The following is a 23,555-nucleotide window of genomic DNA, read 5'->3' on the forward strand; positions in this document are numbered from 1 at the left end:
AAGGAGTGAAGCCCAGTTCCTCCTACAACTGGGCTGGTATGGAAGAAGGGGAACACTGCAGCTTTCCCTCTCTGACACTCTTTGAGATGACATGATTTTTCAATACTGCAAAGGGCAAGGGAGCAAGGGAATGCCATATGGCTCACAGGAGCACTGAAGTTGTAGGGCAACCCTGCCTCTGAACTGTTGCAAAGGGATAGGTGAGGAGAAGGCAATAAACATAACTTTATCCTTCCACTCACAAAAAAGTGGGTATCCTTTATCTACAGTCTATATGGATCTAGAGCATTGTGGACCTGTAACATCAACCAAAGTTGATGAAGTTTAGGTCATGAAAACCAACATTACCATCTATGTTGAAAAACTCTACATACAACAGGCTGATGGATCATATAAATTATAGTCTTCATGAGGAAAGGGCAATCCAAATTGAACAGAGTGACATTTTGGATACATCTCAGTAAGCTGACATTTTGGGTCCTGCTGAAATAAGTATTGAAAGTATTAAGGAATACTTATTGAAGTTGTAGTCAGCAGAGTGCAATGCAAAGTGCTTGGAATCCCATTTGCCTTATTCATCAGAAACGTGAAACAAGGTCATGTAGAAAGAACCAACTATTCCAGCATCTAATCACAGGTCTCATCTTGGAGTTCAAACTGAAAGCAACTGTGAAGCATTAGACTGAAGGAAAAGGTCACCTCAGTCATTGATTTGGGGAAAGAAGGTGATTTTGCTATAACCTCCATTAAAAACAAAGAGACGAATAAAGAACCCAAAGTGGAGTTAAGATTCGTGTCTATGTCTTTGCATTAAGTCTGCACATGTACTACAAGAACTTCAAGAGGTTTTTGTCCTACCCTTGAAGCACCCTGCTACCACTTGATATTCCTCCTGGAAGCTCTGTGCTCATTAATCTTCTCTAGTTTTTGTTTCCACTAAGCTAAATAACATTATAATCCTGTGGTTAATATATAATTATTTTAAGCAAATAATTTTTCCTTCCCTGATTCTTTATCCATACACATACTCCAAATATGGCCAATTCCCCCTTTTTTCTGGTTACAGCAAGCCAGGCAGTCATCAGAACATGTTCACAGTCTGAATTGTCTATCAAGAGCTGGTGGAGGGTTTCCTACAATTTGACATGCCCTCCTAGAGAACCTATTCAAACTCTCCAGAATCATGTCTTAAGACTGATAAATCTTGCCTCTGTCTATGCTAGACTAAAAGGAAAAGCACCACAATGAAAATGCAACTGAACAACTAAGCCAACTGCACACTGTACAAGAGAACTGATACATAAATCTTTGGCAACCAGAGTGCTTTCAACCATGCAACAAAAATTCAGATTTCCAATAATTCAGATTCACAACCTCAATTTTGCTCTTGATTATTCTGTTTACTTGCAACCTGAGCTTTACCTTTGAGATGAGATCTGTGTCTCCAAGGACTCTGCTGTGCATGCAGCAATTTAGGTTTGATACTTTAGGTATTTTATCTTTTGTTCTTACAAGTAAGGCTCAACTTAATATTCCTGCTTTAAATTCCAACACCCAAGAAAGGAGATTGGCAGTAGACTTCTGCTGTGTGTATCCAAAATAACATTAGCTCCATCAGATACAATGCTTTGATTTCTCGGAACTTGTCTGGACAGTATCCTCAGAACTGTGTGGTCTGCAAGTTTTTTCACCTCTCCTTTCTAGTAAGTAAGTGCAACAAATTGAGCATGTGTGAGGTTCCACATATTCTCAAGAAAGGCAAGAGGTTGAATATTTATAGCAGGAATTCTCAAGACAGAAATGCAATTCCAAAAGTTTATTTGCAACTTCTAATTCTGTAATCTAGTAACTTGGACATTTACTCCCACTATTAAACTTTCAGATATGTCAAAATGACAGGTTTCTATTATAAAATGAGCACTTCTCTCAGAAAAATCCCTAAGGAAAGTTTCAAAGAAATTATGTAAACATCATCCTGCTATCTGCTTTGTGTTCCACCACAAAAGACTATTCTTGACTGTAAGATATAAAATAGTGACAATGAGGGCCAAGCACTCCAGTGGTCACTGCTGTGGCTTGGTGGTCCAGATTTTCTTGTAATGGGAACATATGATGACCACTTAGGGAAAAAGTGCAGATGAAATGCAACAATTACAGATTAATGTTAAAACATTAATTCTTTGGCAACTCACATAACCTGGTCTGAGTTCACTTGTACATGACTATAAATTTAGCTATCCTCAAACAATGAAATGTGCCAAAATTAAAATTCTGCTGCACTTACCAGCTTAAGATTTGTGCTGGTATTTTTGAAGCTGGTGATTGGGAGGTAGAGGGAAGAGCTGAGTCACTGCACATTTTGAGTTGGAAGACAAGGAGCAACAGTGATAAGCAGGAAAAAGGCAATGGGCAGGATGGATGTGGAAATGCTGGGGATGTCACAGAGAGGCACAGAAAGGAAAGGGATAGTACAGCAGGAAGCAAGGAGAGAAGACAGTAGTCAGACAAAAAGGAAAGGACAGTGGCAATACTGTCCTGATACTGATTTCAGTAACTCTAAAATATTTGTGTATTTGAAGCTTTACATACATATTGTATGCTTGAAACAGAGGAATTACTAATGTAGAAACTACGATTTACTAACACTAATGTATTGTTCTGTAAGATTTTTACCAATTAAGTACATACTGATTATCCTGAGGGAAAACAATTAGAACAGGGTATGTCATAAGCACATCTACTGGAGATAGTTAATATGTTGGCTATCAACAACTCAGTTCATACTCAAATGATGCAACTAAATGTAGAACCTTACTGAATAAAACATAAATAATCTGAAGTAGCATGTAAATACTCTGACTCCCAGCACAATCTATTCACCCAGGTCTCAATTTTTCAAATGCAACTTTCTCGCCTCCATTCCACCTACAGTGCAGACTATAGAATAGGCAGCCTGGTTAACCCCCTCATTTCCTGCTCTCAGACACAAGACACAAAACAACAAGACAGAGCTAAGGCATGTTTCTTTAAAAATACACATTCACATACATGGAAGTCATAGAACAGAATACTTTGAAGGAGCTAATCCTCATATTATGTGACTTGATGAGGAGGGGAAAACTGAAAACACACAAACATGGCATTTGATACCAAAGATGAAACTCATTTTTTAAAATGTAAATTTACTTTATTTGCAGTGCTGTTGTCAGTACTGAAGCCACCAAGCCAACTAAAAGAGGTAGAGTTTAATAAAAATGTGATTGCTTTGTTTGTCAATATGAGTGCAAGCAACTTGGACATTTTGTGACAGTTCAGATGTCGTTAGAATACTTACCATATGTAATCTTTCCTTTTTCCTCTTCATCTACAGCTCTAAAAAGATGTGTAACATCAATTTGTGACACACCCATGGCAGTCTTCAGGATATGAGCTAAATCCTCTTCTGTTACAGTTCCGCCTTCTGACTGGTACAGCTATGAATCAAGACAGCAAGATAAATCATTGCAAAGCTGAATGCCAGCTCCTATAAACAGCACTACACTGAAGCAAAGCAAAACAAAAAGTTGGTATTAGAAATTCTAGTCACTCTCAGACTGATGTGATGTATCAAGGATTCCAGATTAGTCTGGGTAAAAAATATCATCAGTTCACATGTGTATGCTTAGAAAGGAAAGCTTGCTATTATCAGAAAAAAGTTCTATGTTTACATGTCTAACCACTGGAATCACCATGATACTCAGCAATAAGACTGTCTAACATGTTTTGCAAACATATAACTGAGAACAATATTCAGCCCATTGAGCTACATAGTCTGTAATATTGGGAGATATATTTAGGTCAGCCTAAATCAGATACCATTTCCACTTGCTCAGGTGTAAAACTCAAGATTCCTTTGACCAAAATCCAAGAGCAAGCTTGCATTAAATGTCTGTATTTAAATGGTACTAATCAGGAGAATCCTATCCCATACACCAGTGATGGGCATACAATTTTCTACAAGCATTTATTCTAGAAAACAATCATTTGCATACTCTTACATCCTAAAGAGCTACCTCAGAAAGAGTTAGCTTTACTACTGAAAGATTGATAATTATGAATAATTGCTCATAGTCTCATTCCATTTTTGCATACGTACAGTGTTTTACCCTGAGAAATGGACCTGAATACTTCAAAACATCTGTACCAAATACAGCTTCATTAAGGTTCCTTAAAATAACTCAATTTGCCTATACAATGTGAGGTGAGAGAAATGAGGTTTTGAAATATTTCTCTCTCCTTTTCAAGCATGACAACACTGAAAATACCAAACCATGTAAAAAGTGCCATTTAGGAAACTTCCTTTTAATTTCTCTATATCATTGACAAGGTGGAAACTGATGAGATTGAACAAAACAGGCATAAGTATCTATTTTTCACACAGGCAGAAGCAATTGCCACAAGACAGCACACCTTAGGGGATTGCCTCTCCAAAAGGGGAATAAAAATATTGAAATTCCATGGAAGAAAACATATGCTCAAATCAAGAATCTTGCCTTTTGCCCCCCTGGCACCTAACCTGCACACTGTTTCACAGGAATAGGGCAAAGACCAAGACATTTCTTTATTAAAACCTGCTACATTTTCACAGAACAAGTAGTGCAGGTAATATTGAGAGGCCAGTATAAAAACAATATTTATGAGATTTACCTTTATTTAGCAGTTTGGAAGGGAAAGTGTAGCACTTACACTGGAGTGCTGCTCTTAGTCCAAACCTCCTGCCAAGGCAGGGTCACCTAGAGCAGGGTACACCAAAGTGCATCCAGGTGTGTTTGGAATGTCTCTAGAAAGGGAGACTCACAACCTCCCTGGGCAGCCTGTGCCAGGGCTCTGACACCCTCAACATAAATAAGTTCTTCTTCATCTTGAGGTGGAACTTCTTGTTATTTAGTTTATGGCCACTGCTCCTCATTCTGTCACTGGGCACCACTGAAAAGACTTTGGCACCATTGTTCTGACACCCACCTTCGAGATATTTATATACACTAATGAGATCTCCTCTTAGTCTTCTCTTGTCCAAACTAAACATCCCCAGCTCCCTCAGTCTCTCCTCATGAGAGAGATGCTCCAGACCCCAAATCATCTTTGTGGCCTCTGCTGGAGCCTCTCCATTACCTCCTTGTCTTGTGCTGAGGAGCCCAGAGCTGGACACAGCATTCCAGATGTGCCTCACTGGAGCCAAGCAGAGGGACAGGATCACCTCCCTTGACCTGCTGGCCACACTCTTCCCAAAGCACCCCAGGATCCCACTGGCCCTCCTGGCCACAAGGGCTCTGCTGGCTCATGGCCAGCTTGCCATCCAGCAAGGCTGACAGGTCCTTCTCTGCAGAGCTGCTCTCCAGTGGGTCACAGCCCAGACTCTGCTGGGACTTGGGGTTTTCCTCCCCAGATGCAGGACCCTGCACTGGCCCTTGCTGAACCTCATCGGGTTTCTCCCCATCAAACCCTCCAGCCTATGGAGGTGCCATTGAATGGCAGCACAGCCCTCAGGTGTATCTCTCACTACCCCCAGTTTTGCAACAACTCCATATAATGATACTATTTTTCAAGTTCTTCAGTGATACACTAAACACTAACTTTGAAAACTTGTAGCTATATGAAATGTTGCACTTTTCCTGAAAGAAGTAGCACGTGGCAGAGGACAGCACCTGCTCAGAGTCATACACTCGTGAATTATCGAGGTCTTTCAATGGCTCCAGGTACGCTGTATTAATATCTTATTGTAGGTGAAGTCAGGACAGGAGGTAGAAAAGGATTAAAAAAGGTTCTCTTTCCTTATTTTTTAATCCCAGAAGAAGCAAAATTTCCTCAGCTTGACACTTTTCTTAACCCTTCCAATCATCACTAGCAGGATAAAATGAGCCATGCCTGCTTCCCCTTGCTGAGTACTTCCCCTTCTTAATACATGCATAAAGCTTCTCTGCAGTTTTACAGCTAACTTTATATTTTGTAATTAACAAAGTGACTCAAAATTATGTATTATGAGTCAGGGAGTGAAGCAGATAATGAAGAACAGAAATTTTCCAAAGACACAGTTTAATTAACTTCAAGTGCTTCCAGAAAGAAAATAACCATCCAATCTGAGCTTTTTTTCCTCTCAAATAATAAAATTATCTTGCATGTTATCAAGCATGACAGCTAAATTAAAAAATTTCCACAAAGCCCCCTTTACATTTACTTCAAATTTGTTCATTTTAGTATGAAGACACAGAGCTGACCAAACAGCATCTATTTTTCTATGCCATTTTATAGCTGAAATGGACTGAGTCAGGACAGAGACTTTTCTTTCTGCTTTTCCCTGAGAAGCAGCAATAAACAACAGCAGCTACTAATGGCAGATTTCCCACAACATTTGTAGGAAATAAATATTTTTGCTCCATCCTCCTTTGCAAAATTTATTGGATTCTAGCTGAAGGCTAAGAATGATACATGTGACACTAGGCATTCACAGGACAGGAGCCTCATTTCTTCAGCAGCACTTATCTAAAGTCACCATGCTGAAGAACCCGAATATAACTACACAGAAAATAAGGTTGCAATGTAGCACCATGCAACTGAATGCTCTGAGCTCCATGTATTCAATAGTGAAGACAGCATCAAGACTTAGCACTTCTCAGTTTCAGTAACACTGAAGACCATGTGAATTCAAGGCAAAGGGAAAAGATGATGCAGGATGCAGCAGAGTTTGCATGTTGAAACAGTAATATTAAAGAAATTAATTGAAAAGTAATAAATCAAGGTGTCAGAAACCCATTGGTTAAGCATTGCTGCTTCACTTTCCCAAAAAGCTTGCATTAACAATCTATGGTGATGCCACAACAAACCACTGAGGCTAGAGCAAGATCAGGAGCACTTCTGGGAAGCATCAAGTCTGGACAAAGACTGCAGGACCACCACACATACGTGGTAAGACTAAGAGGGAAGAAAATTTTAAAAAGAAGAAAAAAGGAGATAGTAAAATCTCTATTAACATGTAGGAAATTAAAAAAATTATTTATTAACTTGAAAAATTAGATTTGATCGAAACATTCTAAGAGTAGCAAGTACTACTCAACAGACTGTTTGTTTAGAGGAATCTGTACAATGGACTTGAAGTTTGAAACTTAATTTGCTAAAAAGGATTCTGCCAGAGTTTTACAGAGAATTTCAAACAGCAAGCGTTCATAATTTTACACAACTTACACTTGCAATGTATTCCCTGTTAACAAGAACTCAATCTAACTTTCCATTAATACTGTTTTAAAATGTAATCAAGTATCAAAAGGAAATTTGGAAACATCTATTGAGTCTAATGCCGGTATTAGTAATTTCTAAAAATAAGTAGACTACATAGACCAAGAAAATGCAGCTTACCTGAAATGCCAGCTGAATTGTTTCCAGAGTTTTGGATGGCTTACAGACAACTGACAGAGCAATGACAAATTCCCGAATGTCAATTACACCATTTTCATTCTGTGAAGAAAAACCTTTCATCAAAATAGTGCAGTTTGTCTGAGAAGTTTCATAAATAACTAACAGTTGCTAAAAATGCAGAATACTCAGAAAGATTGTTACATCCACCATGACCATAAAAACAGTCTCACTGAAATGAAATCACATGAGGACAAGAACCTGGGTAAAAGCTCTGCAGATTCTTTTCACAGTCTCAGTCAAAAGTCACAGTTTAAATATTCTCGAAAGACAGCACTAGTACTGTCACCCCTCACTCGCATATTTAGGATTTTTCCATCTGAATCACTGGGCTGAAATAAAAACCAGAGAACCAGAGGACAACATACCCTAATTTAAGCCCTGAATACATGACATCTGCTCCAAGAGAGAACACTGTGGACATATCCACCTCCTGGTCCAGACAGCACCTCATCCACACAAAGATATTCATCATTTCCCCATTCTGACTGATTGCCAGAGGAATGAAAAACTGGCTCACTTGCCAAGATCCCTCAGGTTTCAGGCTCGTAGAAGAACAAGTCGTTTATTTACAAGGTAAACGAAATATCAGCTAACAGACACTGCATTCATCTGCTATGAGCAGCAGCAGAGGTCTAGCCCAACCCTACCTTTCTTCCTCTTCATATTTTGCATCTAGAAAAGAGATAGTTTTTGTTCAGCTGATACTCCTTCTACGTTCTAGCTGAAGGAATGATTTTAGCTGATGATAGGTGTCCTTACCTTGTTAAAAGGGAAGTGCAGTAAGAAAATTTTATGGTAAAATGCTCAGAAATCAGACCTCAGTGAATTCAATTGAAACAGAAGCAGGCTAAAGTGGAGTTTACCAAAAGCACTAAAATTCTAAAACTTAATGTTTCTTACCTCATCAAAAAGTGCAAACATACTTTCTAATGTCTGAGAAACTGGAAATTCCAAGTAGGCTGAAAATTCTTTGAGATCAACCTTTTCATTCTTCATTTTCATGGCACTGGCAGCATATTTATCAAGGTCATCTTCAAGTGTTTCTGGCTTCAGCCTATAAAGCATAGTATTTTTGCATATTTTAAAAATCAACCCAGTTTTAACAATATGTATTTCAAAATATCAAATGAAAAAATGGATGATTATGGTGTGAAGCATTAAAAAGTCTGGTTTCAGAATTATTACACAACTTTATTATCAAATAATGTATTTATGTAGTTTTAAAGCTCCCATTAGTTCTCAAGCTGTATCAGGAATTACTGCAAGGGCTTAAGAACCCTGGACAAACTCATGTCGTTTAGTCTACCTTGATGACAAGCCACATGTGCAAGCAGTTCAACAGGAAGAAACACAGTCTAGAACCAGCTAATAAATTCCAAGCATGGAGAACTAGGTGGAATTTAGGTCACCTGAAAATGGCTGTATTGTAGGACACTAACATAAACCAATTATGTTTCCAAATTTACTAATGTCACTGAACAGGAAGGACATGATGCATCTTACCTAAAAAAAAAATAATCAGGGATTACATAATAGTGATTATACTGTTAATCCTGTTTATCAGTCCTCATTTTTCACATTCAGTCTTGAGTTGGACACCATTATGAGGTAACCCAAACAAAATTCTTGTAGTTCCTACAGCTACAGAATTTCCTTAGTCCTTCCCTATTGCAAAACCAGACATTGATGGATGAACAACTTTATACAGATATCTTTTATACCTCTATAGATATCTACTGTATGGCTGTTGGCTGGTTTTTTGCCTAAGTCAAGCTTCCCGTTTTGGGTTTGCAAAAAAAAAAAAAAAAAAAAGACAAAAAAAAAAAAAAAAAGCTAACAACAACAACAGAACAACCCCAAAACCAACCAAACAAAAAAGCCCTACTGAATAATCTTACTATGAATAAAATAAACGGTGCTGCAGGTACGATGTAAAGAAAAGCAGCTTTCCCCCCAAATATAACATCAAGCAGATCTGGATCAGGTCTCCTCTGAACTGATTCAGAGTAACTTGGGCATCTTTCCACTCAGGAGACAAAAAATGCCAGTAAAGTCTCCTCCTTCTGCAGTTGCCTGTTTTGCTGCTTGCTGCTGCAGACAAAGAGAAGCAGTTATTCATACAACTCAGAAGCTTCCACCAGAACTGTTCCCAGACTGCAGCTGGGACTCTTCAGCAGCTTCCTCTCAGCAACAAGAATGAATAAAATGCTTAATATCAGCATTCTGAGGAGCTTCTGAAAAAAGATAAGAGCATTTCTGCTAGGAAGATGATCTGATACATCAGCTCCAGAACTTGATTGCTTGCTGTAGTGACCCTTCCTAAAGATCACAACTCTTAAGTAAAAGTACAACTCCCATGGTTTTTGTCATGACCTATATGACTTATCAATATGTACTAACTAAACCATGCCAAGACCTGTATGTCTGAATTATAAGACTTGAACATGCAAGAATTCTTCCAGAAACCCATGACTCCTATAGAAAATTCACAAATTCTCCATCCTAGCTTTAAAGTACTTATCTCAAGATTTAGTTCTAAAGTGTGAAAAAAGAGTGAGACATCCTTCTGCAAGAATTAATTTTCCACGATCAAGTAGAAAAGTAGAAGGAACAATAACAAAAAAAAATCCATAGAGGATTTGAGATGCACACAGAACTCATCTTCTCACGTGTAGGATTATATGCAAGAAGTGTCCACTGATAACACATCCTAGAGTAGTGGCTGCACTGGATTTTAACAGTAGCATGAGGACAGCTGGCATCTAAATCCTCCCTTGAGATAAGCCCCCACTGACGCAGAATATGTAGTGTATCATGTGTCTCTAAATCAGAGATTTTGTTTGCAATTAATTGTCTCAAAATTCACCTAGAACTGAGGGAGCACTCATTTGGTGGGTAGCACCCAAGACTTGCAAGATCTCCTCTTCACCAGTAATTAAGACTGAACAGTTATAGAAGCTTGAAGGCAAAATCTTGTATGGAAAGTCACACAGCTCACCACAAATCTTACAGGCATCTTGTGGTTTATGTTTTTGTAAATATAGAAAGAGGTGTAAGGCAATCTCAAAAGCAGTATGTGGACCAGTGAGGCAAACTGCTTCAACTTGAGTATGACAGCATTGTGCTTCTGGTCATCCAACGTGGGCTCACTTCCCTCTAACCTTTCAAAATCAGGAAGTCATTAATATGTTGATGACCATAAGCTGCTAAACTGAACTCGTCAGAAGCCAAGTGCAAATCTCATAATAAGTTCTGAACCAATGTGAAAAGGTCCGAATGTCGCAATTGCTTTAAAATTGTTACTTTTATCCCAATGGAGGCCATAAATTATAGAAAGTCCACAACAACTGTCTTCCCTCATGAAATCATGTTTGTTGGCTTAATAGTTTCCATGCAGGATCTAGGCTTTATGACATATAAAATTATTTGCTGTTGTGGTGTTTTGATTCATTTTTTAGGTCAGTGCATACTAAAGAGAACAGGAAGTATTCCTGAGTCCATGAAGATGGAAAGGACATTCTTCAAGATTAACAGCTCTGAACATCAAATTTTTCACAGCAGACTTCACAAGGAAAACCAGATCCCTCAAGGTAGAATATTTTAGAGCATAATTATCACTATTTTTAGTAAGTATGCTAGTTTTAGCTATATTTGACTATTTGAAAATAAGCTTATTTCTTGCATGCTGGGAACCTGCCAAAAACCTTCAGAGAGCTGGAAGAACAGCTGGATTTTGTAGCTAGCTACTGGAAACTGCAAGCACAGAGAAACATGCCCTAAGCCAGAAAAGACATTCAACTTTATGTCTGCTGATGTACTTATGTGCAACTTCTTGCCATCACAGAGCAAGTATACTGAAAAACTGCAAAACTGACCCTCTTGAATATTCTTGGCACACCCTGCCTTGATCCACAAAAGCAGGGTCTGCCATGGCTGGTATTTGCTGTCATGCCTGATCCTTGATCACCTCCTGTATTGGAGAGCATTGCTTTTATTACAAATGCAGAAGGTAAACATCCTCCAGAGGTTTTTTTCCTTGTTATAGATGACATCTGAGCACTCTGAAGTCACAGCACAGGTAGTTAGCTGTGAGGGTTATTACTCTGGAGACAAAATTCTACCTACAGTCTGGCCCATTTCAGACACACATGGAGAGCAGAAATCTGCAGTGTAGTCTGGATGGTAGAGGCTGTTGAGCAAGAATAGACAGGCACCAGGCCTGAGGTCCTTGCAGATCTTGGTAGCTTACAGCTGCATTGAGTAAAAGGATCCTCATGGTCAACCCAATGAGGTCATATTGGCAATTAGAACAAACAGAAGCTTAAAACAACAGGAGCAAATAAATTCAAACCACAACTCAAGGATATCCTTGCAGGCACCTACCCAAAAGCAACTCATAAGAAGCATCTCATAAAAAGACATACTAGACTTAATTAACTGTATTAACACTTCCTGAAGGAGAAGATATTCAAAGAGGCTTTAGTAAGGCACAAAATCCAAACAAGATTCAATGTCCAGAACATGGCAATAGATTCAGTTCAAATAAAAACAGAGATTCACTTTACACAATAGGAACATCACTTACAGAATAAGTCATCAAATGAAGCAGAGGATTTACAATGTATGAAAAAAAAAGCTTTAACTTAGACTGCACATAGTTTAGCAATTAGCTTGTTGGTCAGACATAAACTATCAGACTGAAGAGAAACACGACTCCTTGAGGAGCAATAAATGCGCAATTTGAGAAGATAAGTCTATGATCAATTGATGTCATTGATAAAGCAGTCATTTTATCACAGAGTTTGGTACAAGGCAGCTGTACAGCCCAAGCTCTTCCTTAGATGAAGCATGAGAACTCATTGCTGTGCCTGCATGGATTCTGGACTGGATCCCATCCAGCTGAGCACAGGCTAAGCAAATTTTACAGACAACGATAATGAATCCTTAGACACAATGCGCACAGAAGTAACTCTTCAGTAGAGCAAACTGAGGTGTAAGTTGATTTCAAAAAATCAAAACCAAAAAGAACTCTGAATTTGCCTTACTATAGGAATTTTAAAACTGGATCTTACCTTGAAAGTATGTCATTGCTCAAAAATAAATGTTAAGACTGGATGAAAAATCCATTGGATAAAATTTACTTTTCCAGTTTATTTAGGGATGCTAGTGGATGATTTTAATGCCTCCCTGACCTCAAAACCTTTGAATAAACAGCAAAATGACTACATTATTATCAAATGTGCATTAGAGATGAAGTCAAATTACAATCTTCATCCAATTGTGCCAGAAAAATACCAGCATAATATCCTTCTTATTGGCACATGCCCAAATTCAGAGAGGATTATATTTTGCCAAGGATTAATTGCTCATACCAGAAAGAGAACTTCTGGGCTGCAGTGAACCTCCCTTACATATGCATGTAACTGTTTCAGAGGCCAAAACAAAAGCATAATTTGAAAGAACAGCTTTAAACTGAGCAGACAGAAGCCAGACAACTTAACAAGAGGATTAAACTGAATCCCAGGATTATCAACTGCATAATAAGAGACGTGGGTGGTTGGTTTGTTTTGTTTCACTTGTTTTTCTTCCTTAGTACTGTAAATTCAGAGCCTTTTAAACAAAGTGAGAATCTTTATTTTCCCCTATAAGTCTCTCCTATCCTAATGGAAGTTTTTCAGATGGAAGCCCTGACAATAGATTAGTACATGCTTGTCATCTGAATTCCTTGTCCTATTGAATGTCCTACATTCCTTATTATCCAACAGAGCTTTTTCTTTATTTTTATTTATGTACACAAGCTGAAGATGAAGGAAAAAATTAGTGAAAGGAAATAAAATACACAATGGAAACATTAGACTATGCTCTTTCAAGTAATGAGACAAGAAAATGAAAAAAGGTCTTGCATATTGAGAGTTAATAGGATGAGGCTGTACATTTAGCTCATAGTTGCTCAATAAGATCACCGGAAAGCAGGAGAAAAATTGAAAAACAGCAGCAAGTTCTACTACTTGGTTTAGTAATGTAAATTGTAGTAAATGTACAAATGTAGTAAAAATGTAAATTTTTCAGGTTTGCTGAGGCTTTTTTGAAAGGTAGATCTCACAGGAAATGACACTACGGGAAGAAAGAAGAGAGCATCCATGCTGCGTGCACTGAGCTACAGCTGCCTTAGAAAGTCCATCTGGCAGTGACCTGCTCAAAAGATCAACCACCACCTTGTCCTTCTCAGGAAAGGGTGACCCCTCTGTCCTCACTATTACAAGGTTAATCCAGCCGCAAGATTGCTGTTGGCAGCATTTGTTTTCCCTCCACAGATGTCACAGGAAAAGACAATTGACTCTCAACTGTATCAAATATTAGGAAACCCACAGTATTCCTGATCCTCTTCAGAAACTGTCTTCTAGCTCAGGAATGAATGCTTCAGACTCTGCTCACTTGTCAGATGGAAAATAAGAATTTTACAACCTCCTCTATTCATTAGGATTCAGGGGTGCTGCTTGCAAGTGGAGTACTGTTTTAACTTTACACTTGTGTTTCCCTGATTGTATGATGACAACACTCCATTTATACTCATAAATGCAATATTGTTACATGATGTGAAAAACTACAGATATATAATAAAGAAGCATATAAACATATGAATATGTTACATATAAATATTGTATATGCTCACCCAAGGCTTCTCACAAGCTTTGCAAATTCTAAAAGACATGTATCTGAAGGTAGACGAAGCTGTCCCTCAGCCAAAGCCAGCTGACAGTCTTCAAACGTGTAGTCTGTCACTGGAACTCCCAACGCCCTTGAATAAACCAAAGAAACACTGTAAACAAGACAGTAAGAAAACTGAGAAGAATAATCACTTTTTTCACAGCAAGAAATCCTGTAACAATTATGCTTTCAATTCTGGAAAACTATAAGGAAGAGACAATAAAGTTAGTTTATACAGAGAGAACGAAATATGGCACTTGATCTGTTGCAGAGCATCTGCTTTGACTGAGTCCATGAAAATATGCAAGAACACAAGTCAAAAATTAGGCAGTGCATAGACTTTCATAGACAAATTTTGTAAGTGAATATCTAGGGTTTCAAAATGTTTAATCTAGAACCCAAATATATATTTATTAACAAATGTGTCCAATATTTTTATTATTGATTTATTAATGTGTTAGCACAATCACCTGAGCAGAACAGCTATTACCTTCAGCTAATATTAATATTACACAAAAGGCAACATTTCTCTATAAAGAACAGCTAGAACACAACATATAAAAACAAGTAGAGTTAAACTCTAGGCAAACAAGTTATTTTTAAATATTTTCTACATTAAGGTAGGAAAAAATACTCCCAAGTCTTTATACACTAAACAATTCATTACTGGTTTTGGCTTCACTTCTAACTTGATGCTCCAAAAGATAATTGATGGAAATTCTGATATTGTAGCTGCCCCGTATTTGCTGCAGCAAAGTTGACAGAAAGAGGTGGTGTGAAAGAGGACTTTAAGAATTCAGTGTACAAACATAAGATGCAATTTAGAAAGCCAACATAGCTCCATATAAGCTACTCATCTGCCACATTTTTTATTATACTTGATTTTACTTATCATAGTAAGGAGCATTATGTCCTTTATGCAGCTTTTTCTAGTTTGATGAAATCTTCACAAAATTTGTTTAGTTACCTTAATTCTTTTCATCTACAGTTTGCCTACCATACCGCTAACAATCTTTTTCGTATGTGAAGTTCATATACACTAATGGCAAGACTGATGCAAAACCCTGAGGTCTGCCACACTAATTTTGGCTTTGATGAAAACTCTGCATTCAATTTTCTGCTTTACTATAAGCAGTTTGATCTGTAATGGCAGTTACCTCTTATGCAAACAATTTCTGTCAAACAGTCTCTTCCTCAGAATCTCATTCCAAGGCCTTTGAATAGCAAGGTAAATAACATAAGCCAGTTCTCTTCTGTCCAGGGACTCTGACATATAGGACATGCACCAGACCTTAAAGGTACTGATCAGGGCTTCTCTCTTCTCTTTGAGGCTGAGAAAGGCAAACATTTAGGAAGAACACCTCACTAATAAATATTCAAGCTCCAAAGTACCAAATGTGGTAAAAAAACAGATAGTACTTATAAGCTATTTTTGCACAAAACAAGGAATTAGAAGGTAGTGATCCTGGCTGAATAGCCTCCCCCTTCCTAAGAAGAAGAAACAAAGAGAAAGAAACAAAAGACAAAGCCCACTAAACCAAATTATTTAGGTACAGAGAAAAGTCATCTTACAAGCAGAATGCTGAAGATTAGATTGCCTCATACTGGTGATCTAAGCAATTGAATCCTGTTCCTCTAAAATTTTCTCTGCTTGATCTGTTCTTGTTTCACCAATCCACTCCCCCTATGAAGTGTCCAGCAGTATTTGTAAATCAGTAAACCACCTCAATAGAATGGGCAAGATTCTTGTGATACCTCACCCCACAGACTCATGGTAAAATACAGATGAAGAACTCCCCCATGCTGTGGGGATTTAAATCCATTTCCAAGTTCAACCTGAGTTAGAGATCAGGTATTGTGAGCATGTCAAGACTTCTGTTTTATAGTATTCCATACAGTATTATGAAAGATGCAATATATGATGTAATACATGTAATCTGTATTATAATAATCTGTATTAATATATGTAATCTGTATTATACAAGATGAAATCACTGGTATTTTACAACACAAAATTAATTTTCCTCAAAAGAAGAGAAAGAAGTGGATGAAAGAAGCAGAGTCTATCCAGCCAGCTGAGATTACTTCCTATTCCCATCTTTTGCACTCAATCATCCCTATAGACATCCATGTCAACTGTCTCCAGCAAGGACATGCTACAGACAGTACTACCCAGAGCAGTTCCATAAAAGAATGACACAAAGATCTAGCCCAGCCAAGCACATTACACCAAAATTCATCAGTTCTCCAGGCCACGCTAGATATAGCATGTAACAGAAATACAGGAACTTACAGGCAATCAGCTGAAGCACAGGGGAACTACATGCAAAAGGGGAAGCATGTTAAAAATAAGGAAACTGAAAGAGTAAAGTGTTCCTCTGTTGGACATATTAGGAAATCAGAGAAGTGGTGAGACACTTAAATTCTGAAAGGACAGAAAAAAATAGTGTAATTAAAAATGATTAAAGGTGGCGATTAAAATGGAGAGGCTTTAAAGAAACAGAAGAAACTCAAGCATTCTCTCAAGTGAAATAGAGAAGATGGATAAGCTAAAACATAACCATAAGGTGGCAAGCCAAAGCAAGAAACAATAGCTTGTTAAAACCAAAAGCAAGATGCTGTTCCAACACATTAAAAGAAAGATGACTAACAAAGATCAGGGCACTCAGCCTGGGGGGAGGGTTGAAGCCTGACTGACTGCCAGCCCAGCACCAATGCCAGATTTAAATAACTGCTAAATAATGGCCCTTGAATATGTTGAAGGAGCCTAGCCAAGAGAATTTTTTAAAAAAGCCCAAAACAAACAACAAAAAAATCAAAACCAAACTTAAGATAGAAAATAAATTCCAAACAAAAGCCAGGGTCATTTCAGACTCAGCCAAACCACAAGGGGAAACACAACCTGCATATTTTTATAGCTTTGTGCACCCCTTATAAAAGAGATGGTAGTTGGGCCAGAATTATATTGCTGCTATCAGTGAAGGAAAATCCCCACTACAATTAATACCTACATGTACGTTCAATGCCAACACAAACACGAAATGGGATTTAGAAAGACAAAAGCAGCTTCTTTTGTTTATCTGTTGTAATTTTCAAGCTGCTGGACTTAAAAAAAACCCAAATAAATGAACTTAAAGAGAGTACATATACATCCAGACTTTCACAATAACAAAGGTCAGAAGTGAGGAAGGAAAGAAACACTTTTGCTCAAAGCAAAGTTCAATCATAGAATCAGCCAAGGCCAGATAGAGTTCAAGGGGCTCTTGAGTTCAGAAGACAAATCACAAGCTGTATAGAGCTAGCAGCTTTAAAGGACCTTGATTTCAGCTCAGTTGAAGAAACTGAAACTGGGCAACATATAAAGTTCATTATTTATGCTAAGACTTGTGAAATTTTTAATTTCTTAGAATGAAGCCTGGCTTATTAGAGTTCACTGTAAGGCCTCGGTACAAGTGCAACTCACAGGATTTTCTACAGAACCAGTTATCAAACTATTCTAACTCATCCTCCAGGGCAATCTTCTTCTACTTCAACTGGGGAAAAAAAAGATCATTTCAATTTGAGATGCAAATCACACGTACAATCCCATATTCTTAATAAACTAAAAATAAAACAACTTTCCCCATATCTTCATTTGAAAGATTCCCCCCCCCCTCTTTTCTTCAAACTACCTCTACTTTCACACTCAGCTAATGTGAGCCTAGCCTTTTAAAAAGTCCAGCAGATTTAAATGGCCTGATATGAATGTGTCGCTTGACATACCTTGAGACTTTTTCCTTCCCTGCCCTCCCCAAGATGCTGGCTGTTTACCTATCATCACATCACACTACATCAAGTTTCCAAGTCAGCAAGTTGCTTGAAAATAATAAACTCAAATGAAACAAAACCCCAAAAGCTTTTCTGCAAACCCAATCTGAGAAACACAAGTTATACTTGTTATAACCTGATGTCTTATACCAAACAGCTCTCTATGTCTAACATTTGTGCAGTCATAATATAAGATGAATTATTAACTTCCTCATTTTCTGCATACCAATCCACTATGCATGCAAAATGCCAAACATAAAACAGAATGTGACTGCTGGAATATTATGTAAAGTGAGAAAAAATAGTACAGGCAATATTGTGACATTTGGAATCTACATTTCAACAAAAAGATTCTCAAAATGTTTTACATTGTTCATAAGCAGAACTATGAACTAATCAAGAGAACATTCCACAGGCTGCTCAGAAAAACTCCCTTAAATCAGCTATAATCTTTACCACGTGCTGAAAACATTAGGATTCTATCTAAAAGTACCAAATATGTAATTTGGTATTTTTCTTCATTACTGGATGTTCAGCAAAAAGACACACAAAACACAGTGGACAAATAACTCCAATTATTAGTAGTCATCTAATCTAGTCATCAGTAGTACACAAACTTCCTGAACCAGAGACCTTTTGTACCACTATGTTTTAGAATCACTCATTAACCACATGTTTTTCACCGTATATCTCAGCTCTGATGAAGTAATTTTATCTATCTGGTAATGAATGCCACAATTTTGCACATTTTAAAGACTTACTCTTTTTACTTTTAGCTGATCTACTGTTGAGTGCTTTCCATCTCTCCTGCTATGAAAACTAAGACTTCCTTTAGTATGCTTTTTCAGAACACTGGGATTTTCCTGACCTTCAAAACAACCCTCCACTCTCTTTTTTTCCCATCCTTTCCCAAGCTGAAGCGCTGCCAACTATTTAGTTTTGGAAGGCCAGAGAAGATAGTCCCTTTTCTCTCCTCAGACTACTACTTTGTGACATTCTCCAAGCAAAAGAAGGTCCAGTCATGAGTCTGAAGTTCACATAAGGAATCTATTATCTAATAACTGTTTAATTTTTAGACAGAAAAAGAAGTTGCCAATGACTGTATTTCTGCCTGGTGTTGTTTGAAATTGGGTCCTGTAATTGTTGATCTTGTAGACTTGCACATCACAAATCTTCAAGGGGTAAAAAACAGAGGAGGTTCTCCTTGTGTTGTCAGCATTCAAAGACCAGTGTGTTGCAGTTCAAACCAGAGTGTTGCAAAGTATTACTTAACATTTAAAAAATTTATTTCTTCCTTGAGAAACTAAATGTAGCAAGAAGGTGCACAGTTAACCCTGTTCTATGACTATGTTTTTCACTTGCCACACTCATAGTATTCACAAAAATGAACAGAGTGCACAATGTATCTCATCTCCATTTTTGTTTATGGCGTGAAACCCAAACAATGCACAGAATTTTTAGGTTGGGAAAAGACCTATGAGGTCAAGTCCAACCTTTGACTGATCACTGTCTTTCAACTAAACCATGGTGTCACGTCCAGTTGTTTCCTAAATATCTCCCTGGGCAGCCCATTCTGATATTTAACACTTTCCATGAAGAAATTCTTCCTGATGTTCAACCTGAACCTCCCCTAGAGCAGCTTGAGGCCATTTTCTCTCATCCTATCACTGGCTGTGCTGGACAAGAGGCAAATCTACAGCTTGGAATAACCTCCTTTCTGAGGCAGTTATAGATCCCCCTGAGCCTTCTTCTCTCCAGGCTATACAGCCCCAGCTCCCTCAGCCACTTCTCACCTTACTTACTCTCTAGACCCCTCACCATCAATGCTTCCAATGGATGCTTGTTAACTCCAGCACTACAGTAATTCCACTTATACTGATGCTTATGCCTTTAATGGTATAAAAATGCCAAAAGCCCAGTTTGGATTTCAAAGTTGAATGCTGAGCATCCAAACAGTACCTGTGCAGAATCACACAAGGAAATTTCAGACAGCACAGGCACAAAACACAGCAGTTTTTCCAAAGTTAGATTCAACAGGCTACTGAATTCAGCAAATAGCCATGAGTCAGACCAGTAAGCTACTGCAAACTCCCATCTTCAAGGCTACTCTTCTGCAATTAGCATTACCCTATCACATATTTTGATGTGCACATTTTGATGCTGCCAGAGCTTGCAAGAAAAAAAACCCTGATTTTGACTGTGTAGAAGATGACAAAAGGGAAGATGGACACAGAAGACTACTTCTGTTTTTTGCCTTCACCAGCATGCTGGATAAAAGTACTCATTTTTCAAAAGCAAAATGTAATGCTCATATGTCAAGCTGGTAAGTCAGTGCTTTAACTGTATAACATGCTCCAACACGGGGAAAGTGATCCTGGCAAGCACCTGACAGAAAACATCAGGAAGGCAGATGTTTCAAGTTCCATGTCTAACATGCTGCACTTTAATCAATTTCAGCAGCTACTGCAAATATAAAAATATGTCTTTAAATGTTTCTGTGAGGAAGATAGACAAAATTGCTGGAAAAATGCAAACTGGACTATAACATTTTGCTATTTCTACAGGAAGGCTGCCTTTCTGGGCTCACCAAAAATGAAACTTCAGAACTCCTGGACAGTGTCACACACATGTTATTACAGTGCTCAGTTTAACACTCAAAAGACCTAGGAAAACAAAATGCTCAAATCAGGAGTACTGAAAGAACTTAAGTTCTGAGGTGCTTACAGTTTTGAAAAACAAAGGGCCAAAGGTTTCTGGTTTCCATCAAGTTTCAGGCTTAACATCTGCCACATGCAAAAAAAATCTAACAAATTTGCAATAATTTGTCTTTCATTTTTTCTCCCAACTGTACCACCTAACCAAATTCTTCCCTATTTCGAAGACAGTCTTTAAGAGAAACTAAAACTAAAGGAAAATTGTGTTTGCATGTAATTAAGTGACCTGTGGGTCTGTGTATCATCATCTAGTCAGCTTATATCTGTAATTACAGCTGAGGTTACTTTAGACTTGCACAAAGAACCTGCAGTGCAGATTTTCACAATCCGCTGCCTTCACTACCACTGGCTTATCTATGTACAAAATGAATTTTTGCAGCTAACTAAAAGCTAAGCTGCTGACATACTTCTTTCAAACATATCTGAGTCCTAAAGAGCAGCAGGGTAACAAACTTGGTTTTCCCCTCAAAGTGGCAGTAAAAGTTATCTACTTTTTCCTTCAAACCAAATTTATATACCCTAAATAGTACTTTGAGTACAACTAAGAGATGTCTTTCAGAGTACAGCTGCTCATGAAAATTAGGCATTTAAGAACAGTAGCAAATGGGTAAAGCCCCACAATAAAAAGAGGCAACTAATGTATTTTCTTTAGGGAAAATACTCCAAACAAACCACAAAACAAGTAATTCTTTAAATAGCTATCAGTAAATTAAGAACTATGATGCAGCAAAACAACATAGAAAGGTAAAAATGCATAAAAACTTGAAGTTGATGCAGCTAAGAAGCGTAAGACTTTTTAATGCATAAGAGAAAATACAAAAAATAATGTAACCAACTACTAGCTAAGGATAGGAAAATTGTCATCAGGAAAAAAACTCTTCTGTCACGTGCAATATTACATTAGGAAACAATTAAGACAACAAATCTTATGAATAAAAGAAAGTATTTCCCAATGCACTAAGAGTGATAGAGATATTTCCTCTAGCACTGAGAAATTTTTAGACATAAATACTTGTGATTACAAGGTCAAGAGATTTGTTCCTAATAGTTCTGGAAAAGCTGGGATTGAAGTTTCAAGTGGCTGACAAGTTTACAACACTAACATAGTTCCAGTAAACTATTACTTATTAATTTGAAGATTAAAAAACCCCCCAAAAAAACCACAAGCCAGAATGTTTGACACTCCAGTAGAAAATATAGAGAAGAAACGGTGGAACTCAAGAAATTAACAGACCAAACACGGTTGGCTACCATCAACATAAGATGATAATAGGTTATGCACATGAAGACCAAAATGATGATTTTGTTTAAGTAATACAAAAGTAAGGCAATATAATATTTACCTACGTGGCATTACTTACTAGTAGGGTGGTTTCAGAGTTTTGTTAGAGCCAATAAAGAACACATGAAATGAATTAACAGTTTATGAAATGAATTAACACTTTATTTTTTGATTTTAAAGAACTAGTTGGGACAGATGCCATATTTAAAAGCACTCAACATTTTCAGTGATTTGAAAGCGACACTAAACACAGCTCCTGATAGCACCTGGTGGGTGACACGAGCATTGACTAAACTGAGTAGGAGCCAGAACAAGGCCAGAAAGCCCAAACAAGACAGACTCACTCAAAAATGAGTTTTATGAGAAAATTAAATGTGAAGCATATCATTAAGATATAAGTAGGGACAATATTTTAAACAGCAGATGAATCTATTCTGCACATACTTTTTATGCAAATTAAGTAAATGACCCAAAGGATGGCAAGCACGTTCAGCAACAGTGGCTCTCCTGTATTAATAATTCCAGTTCTGATACCACAGGCACACTTTGGCACTCACTTTTTGGGCAAGTAAATTTATCCAATGTGCAAGGTTTGCTAAAGAAGCAAACCTCCATGAATGACAGCACCTCCTTAACAAAATATTTAGTGTTCACTTACATATATATATACATATATATCAAAAATGAGTATTTAGAGACCACCATCACTCACATTTGTGGCCACCCACAGGAAAGCTAGTCAAATATGGATAAACCAAAAATTCTTCAGAGAGTCAAGAAGCAGAAGCAGCATAAGATACAGATGTCTTGTCAAATGCTGTGTTCAATGCTAAATAGAAGCTGTTCACAAATTAAGATTATTGTGAAGGCAAACAATTTCAAGAGGAGAAACTGTATCTATTGCTCACTCAGCAACTTCTATCAACTCCCTTTGAAACCAAGAGCAAGACACAAGGTTTCCACAACACTGGTTCTAGACTCACAAATACGTTATTACCTGGGAACGCCACCTTTGATGCTGTAAAATATCCAGTAGAATTAGGCACTTCTGCCTGAGAAAAATAATGGGGAGGAGGAGTAAGAAGACACCTAAAGAGATGCCAGAAGGATCTCTTGACAATAAGATGCTACACTGCCACTAAGTCAATCCTCAAAAAAATCTAGATGAAACAGTAATATTGTCCTTTATCCAGCAATGCAGAGTGCAATGCTACCACCAAACAGCACCCAAGGTACTTCAGCTGCAACTGCTACAGCTCCAGAAAGACTTGACAGCATTTGAGCTGGAATCTCCTGCACCAAAAGCTGCATGAGTAAGCCCAGAGAACTGACACAAGAAGGAGGTATCTGGAAGTGGTCAGAAGTAAACAATTTTTAACTATGTTGATGTGACTTGGTCTACAGTTATGATGGTATCCAGGCATCTACATTCTGGTTTATTCCCATCCGTATTTTGACTTCAAAACTTTAATATCCAAACACGTTTGTTTCCCCATTCACATTAACACAGCATCTACAGCCCCTGCTTCATTCCAAAGTCATTTTTGACATATCTCGTTCTGACAGTCTTCCTGTTAGATCTGCACTCCTCTTCT

The 23,555-nt window shown here is 37.8% G+C and overlaps 1 protein-coding gene across 2 annotated transcripts in view; it reads right to left on the reverse strand.

Annotated features, from left to right (window-relative positions):
- The window catches only part of LPCAT1 (lysophosphatidylcholine acyltransferase 1), a 67,180-nt gene that overhangs the window by 10,046 nt on the left and 33,579 nt on the right, over positions 1–23,555 (reverse strand). For both annotated transcript variants that reach the window (XM_063164282.1, XM_063164278.1), the window contains exons 10-13: positions 14,123–14,248; positions 8,350–8,503; positions 7,390–7,488; positions 3,335–3,473 (exon numbers count right to left, since the gene is read on the reverse strand). In XM_063164282.1, coding sequence (XP_063020352.1) covers positions 3,335–3,473; positions 7,390–7,488; positions 8,350–8,503; positions 14,123–14,248 — 518 coding nt within the window. The remainder of the gene's footprint in view (positions 1–3,334; positions 3,474–7,389; positions 7,489–8,349; positions 8,504–14,122; positions 14,249–23,555) is intronic.

Source organism: Melospiza melodia, chromosome 1, assembly GCF_035770615.1.
Source record: "Melospiza melodia melodia isolate bMelMel2 chromosome 1, bMelMel2.pri, whole genome shotgun sequence".
NCBI lineage: Eukaryota > Metazoa > Chordata > Aves > Passeriformes > Passerellidae > Melospiza > Melospiza melodia.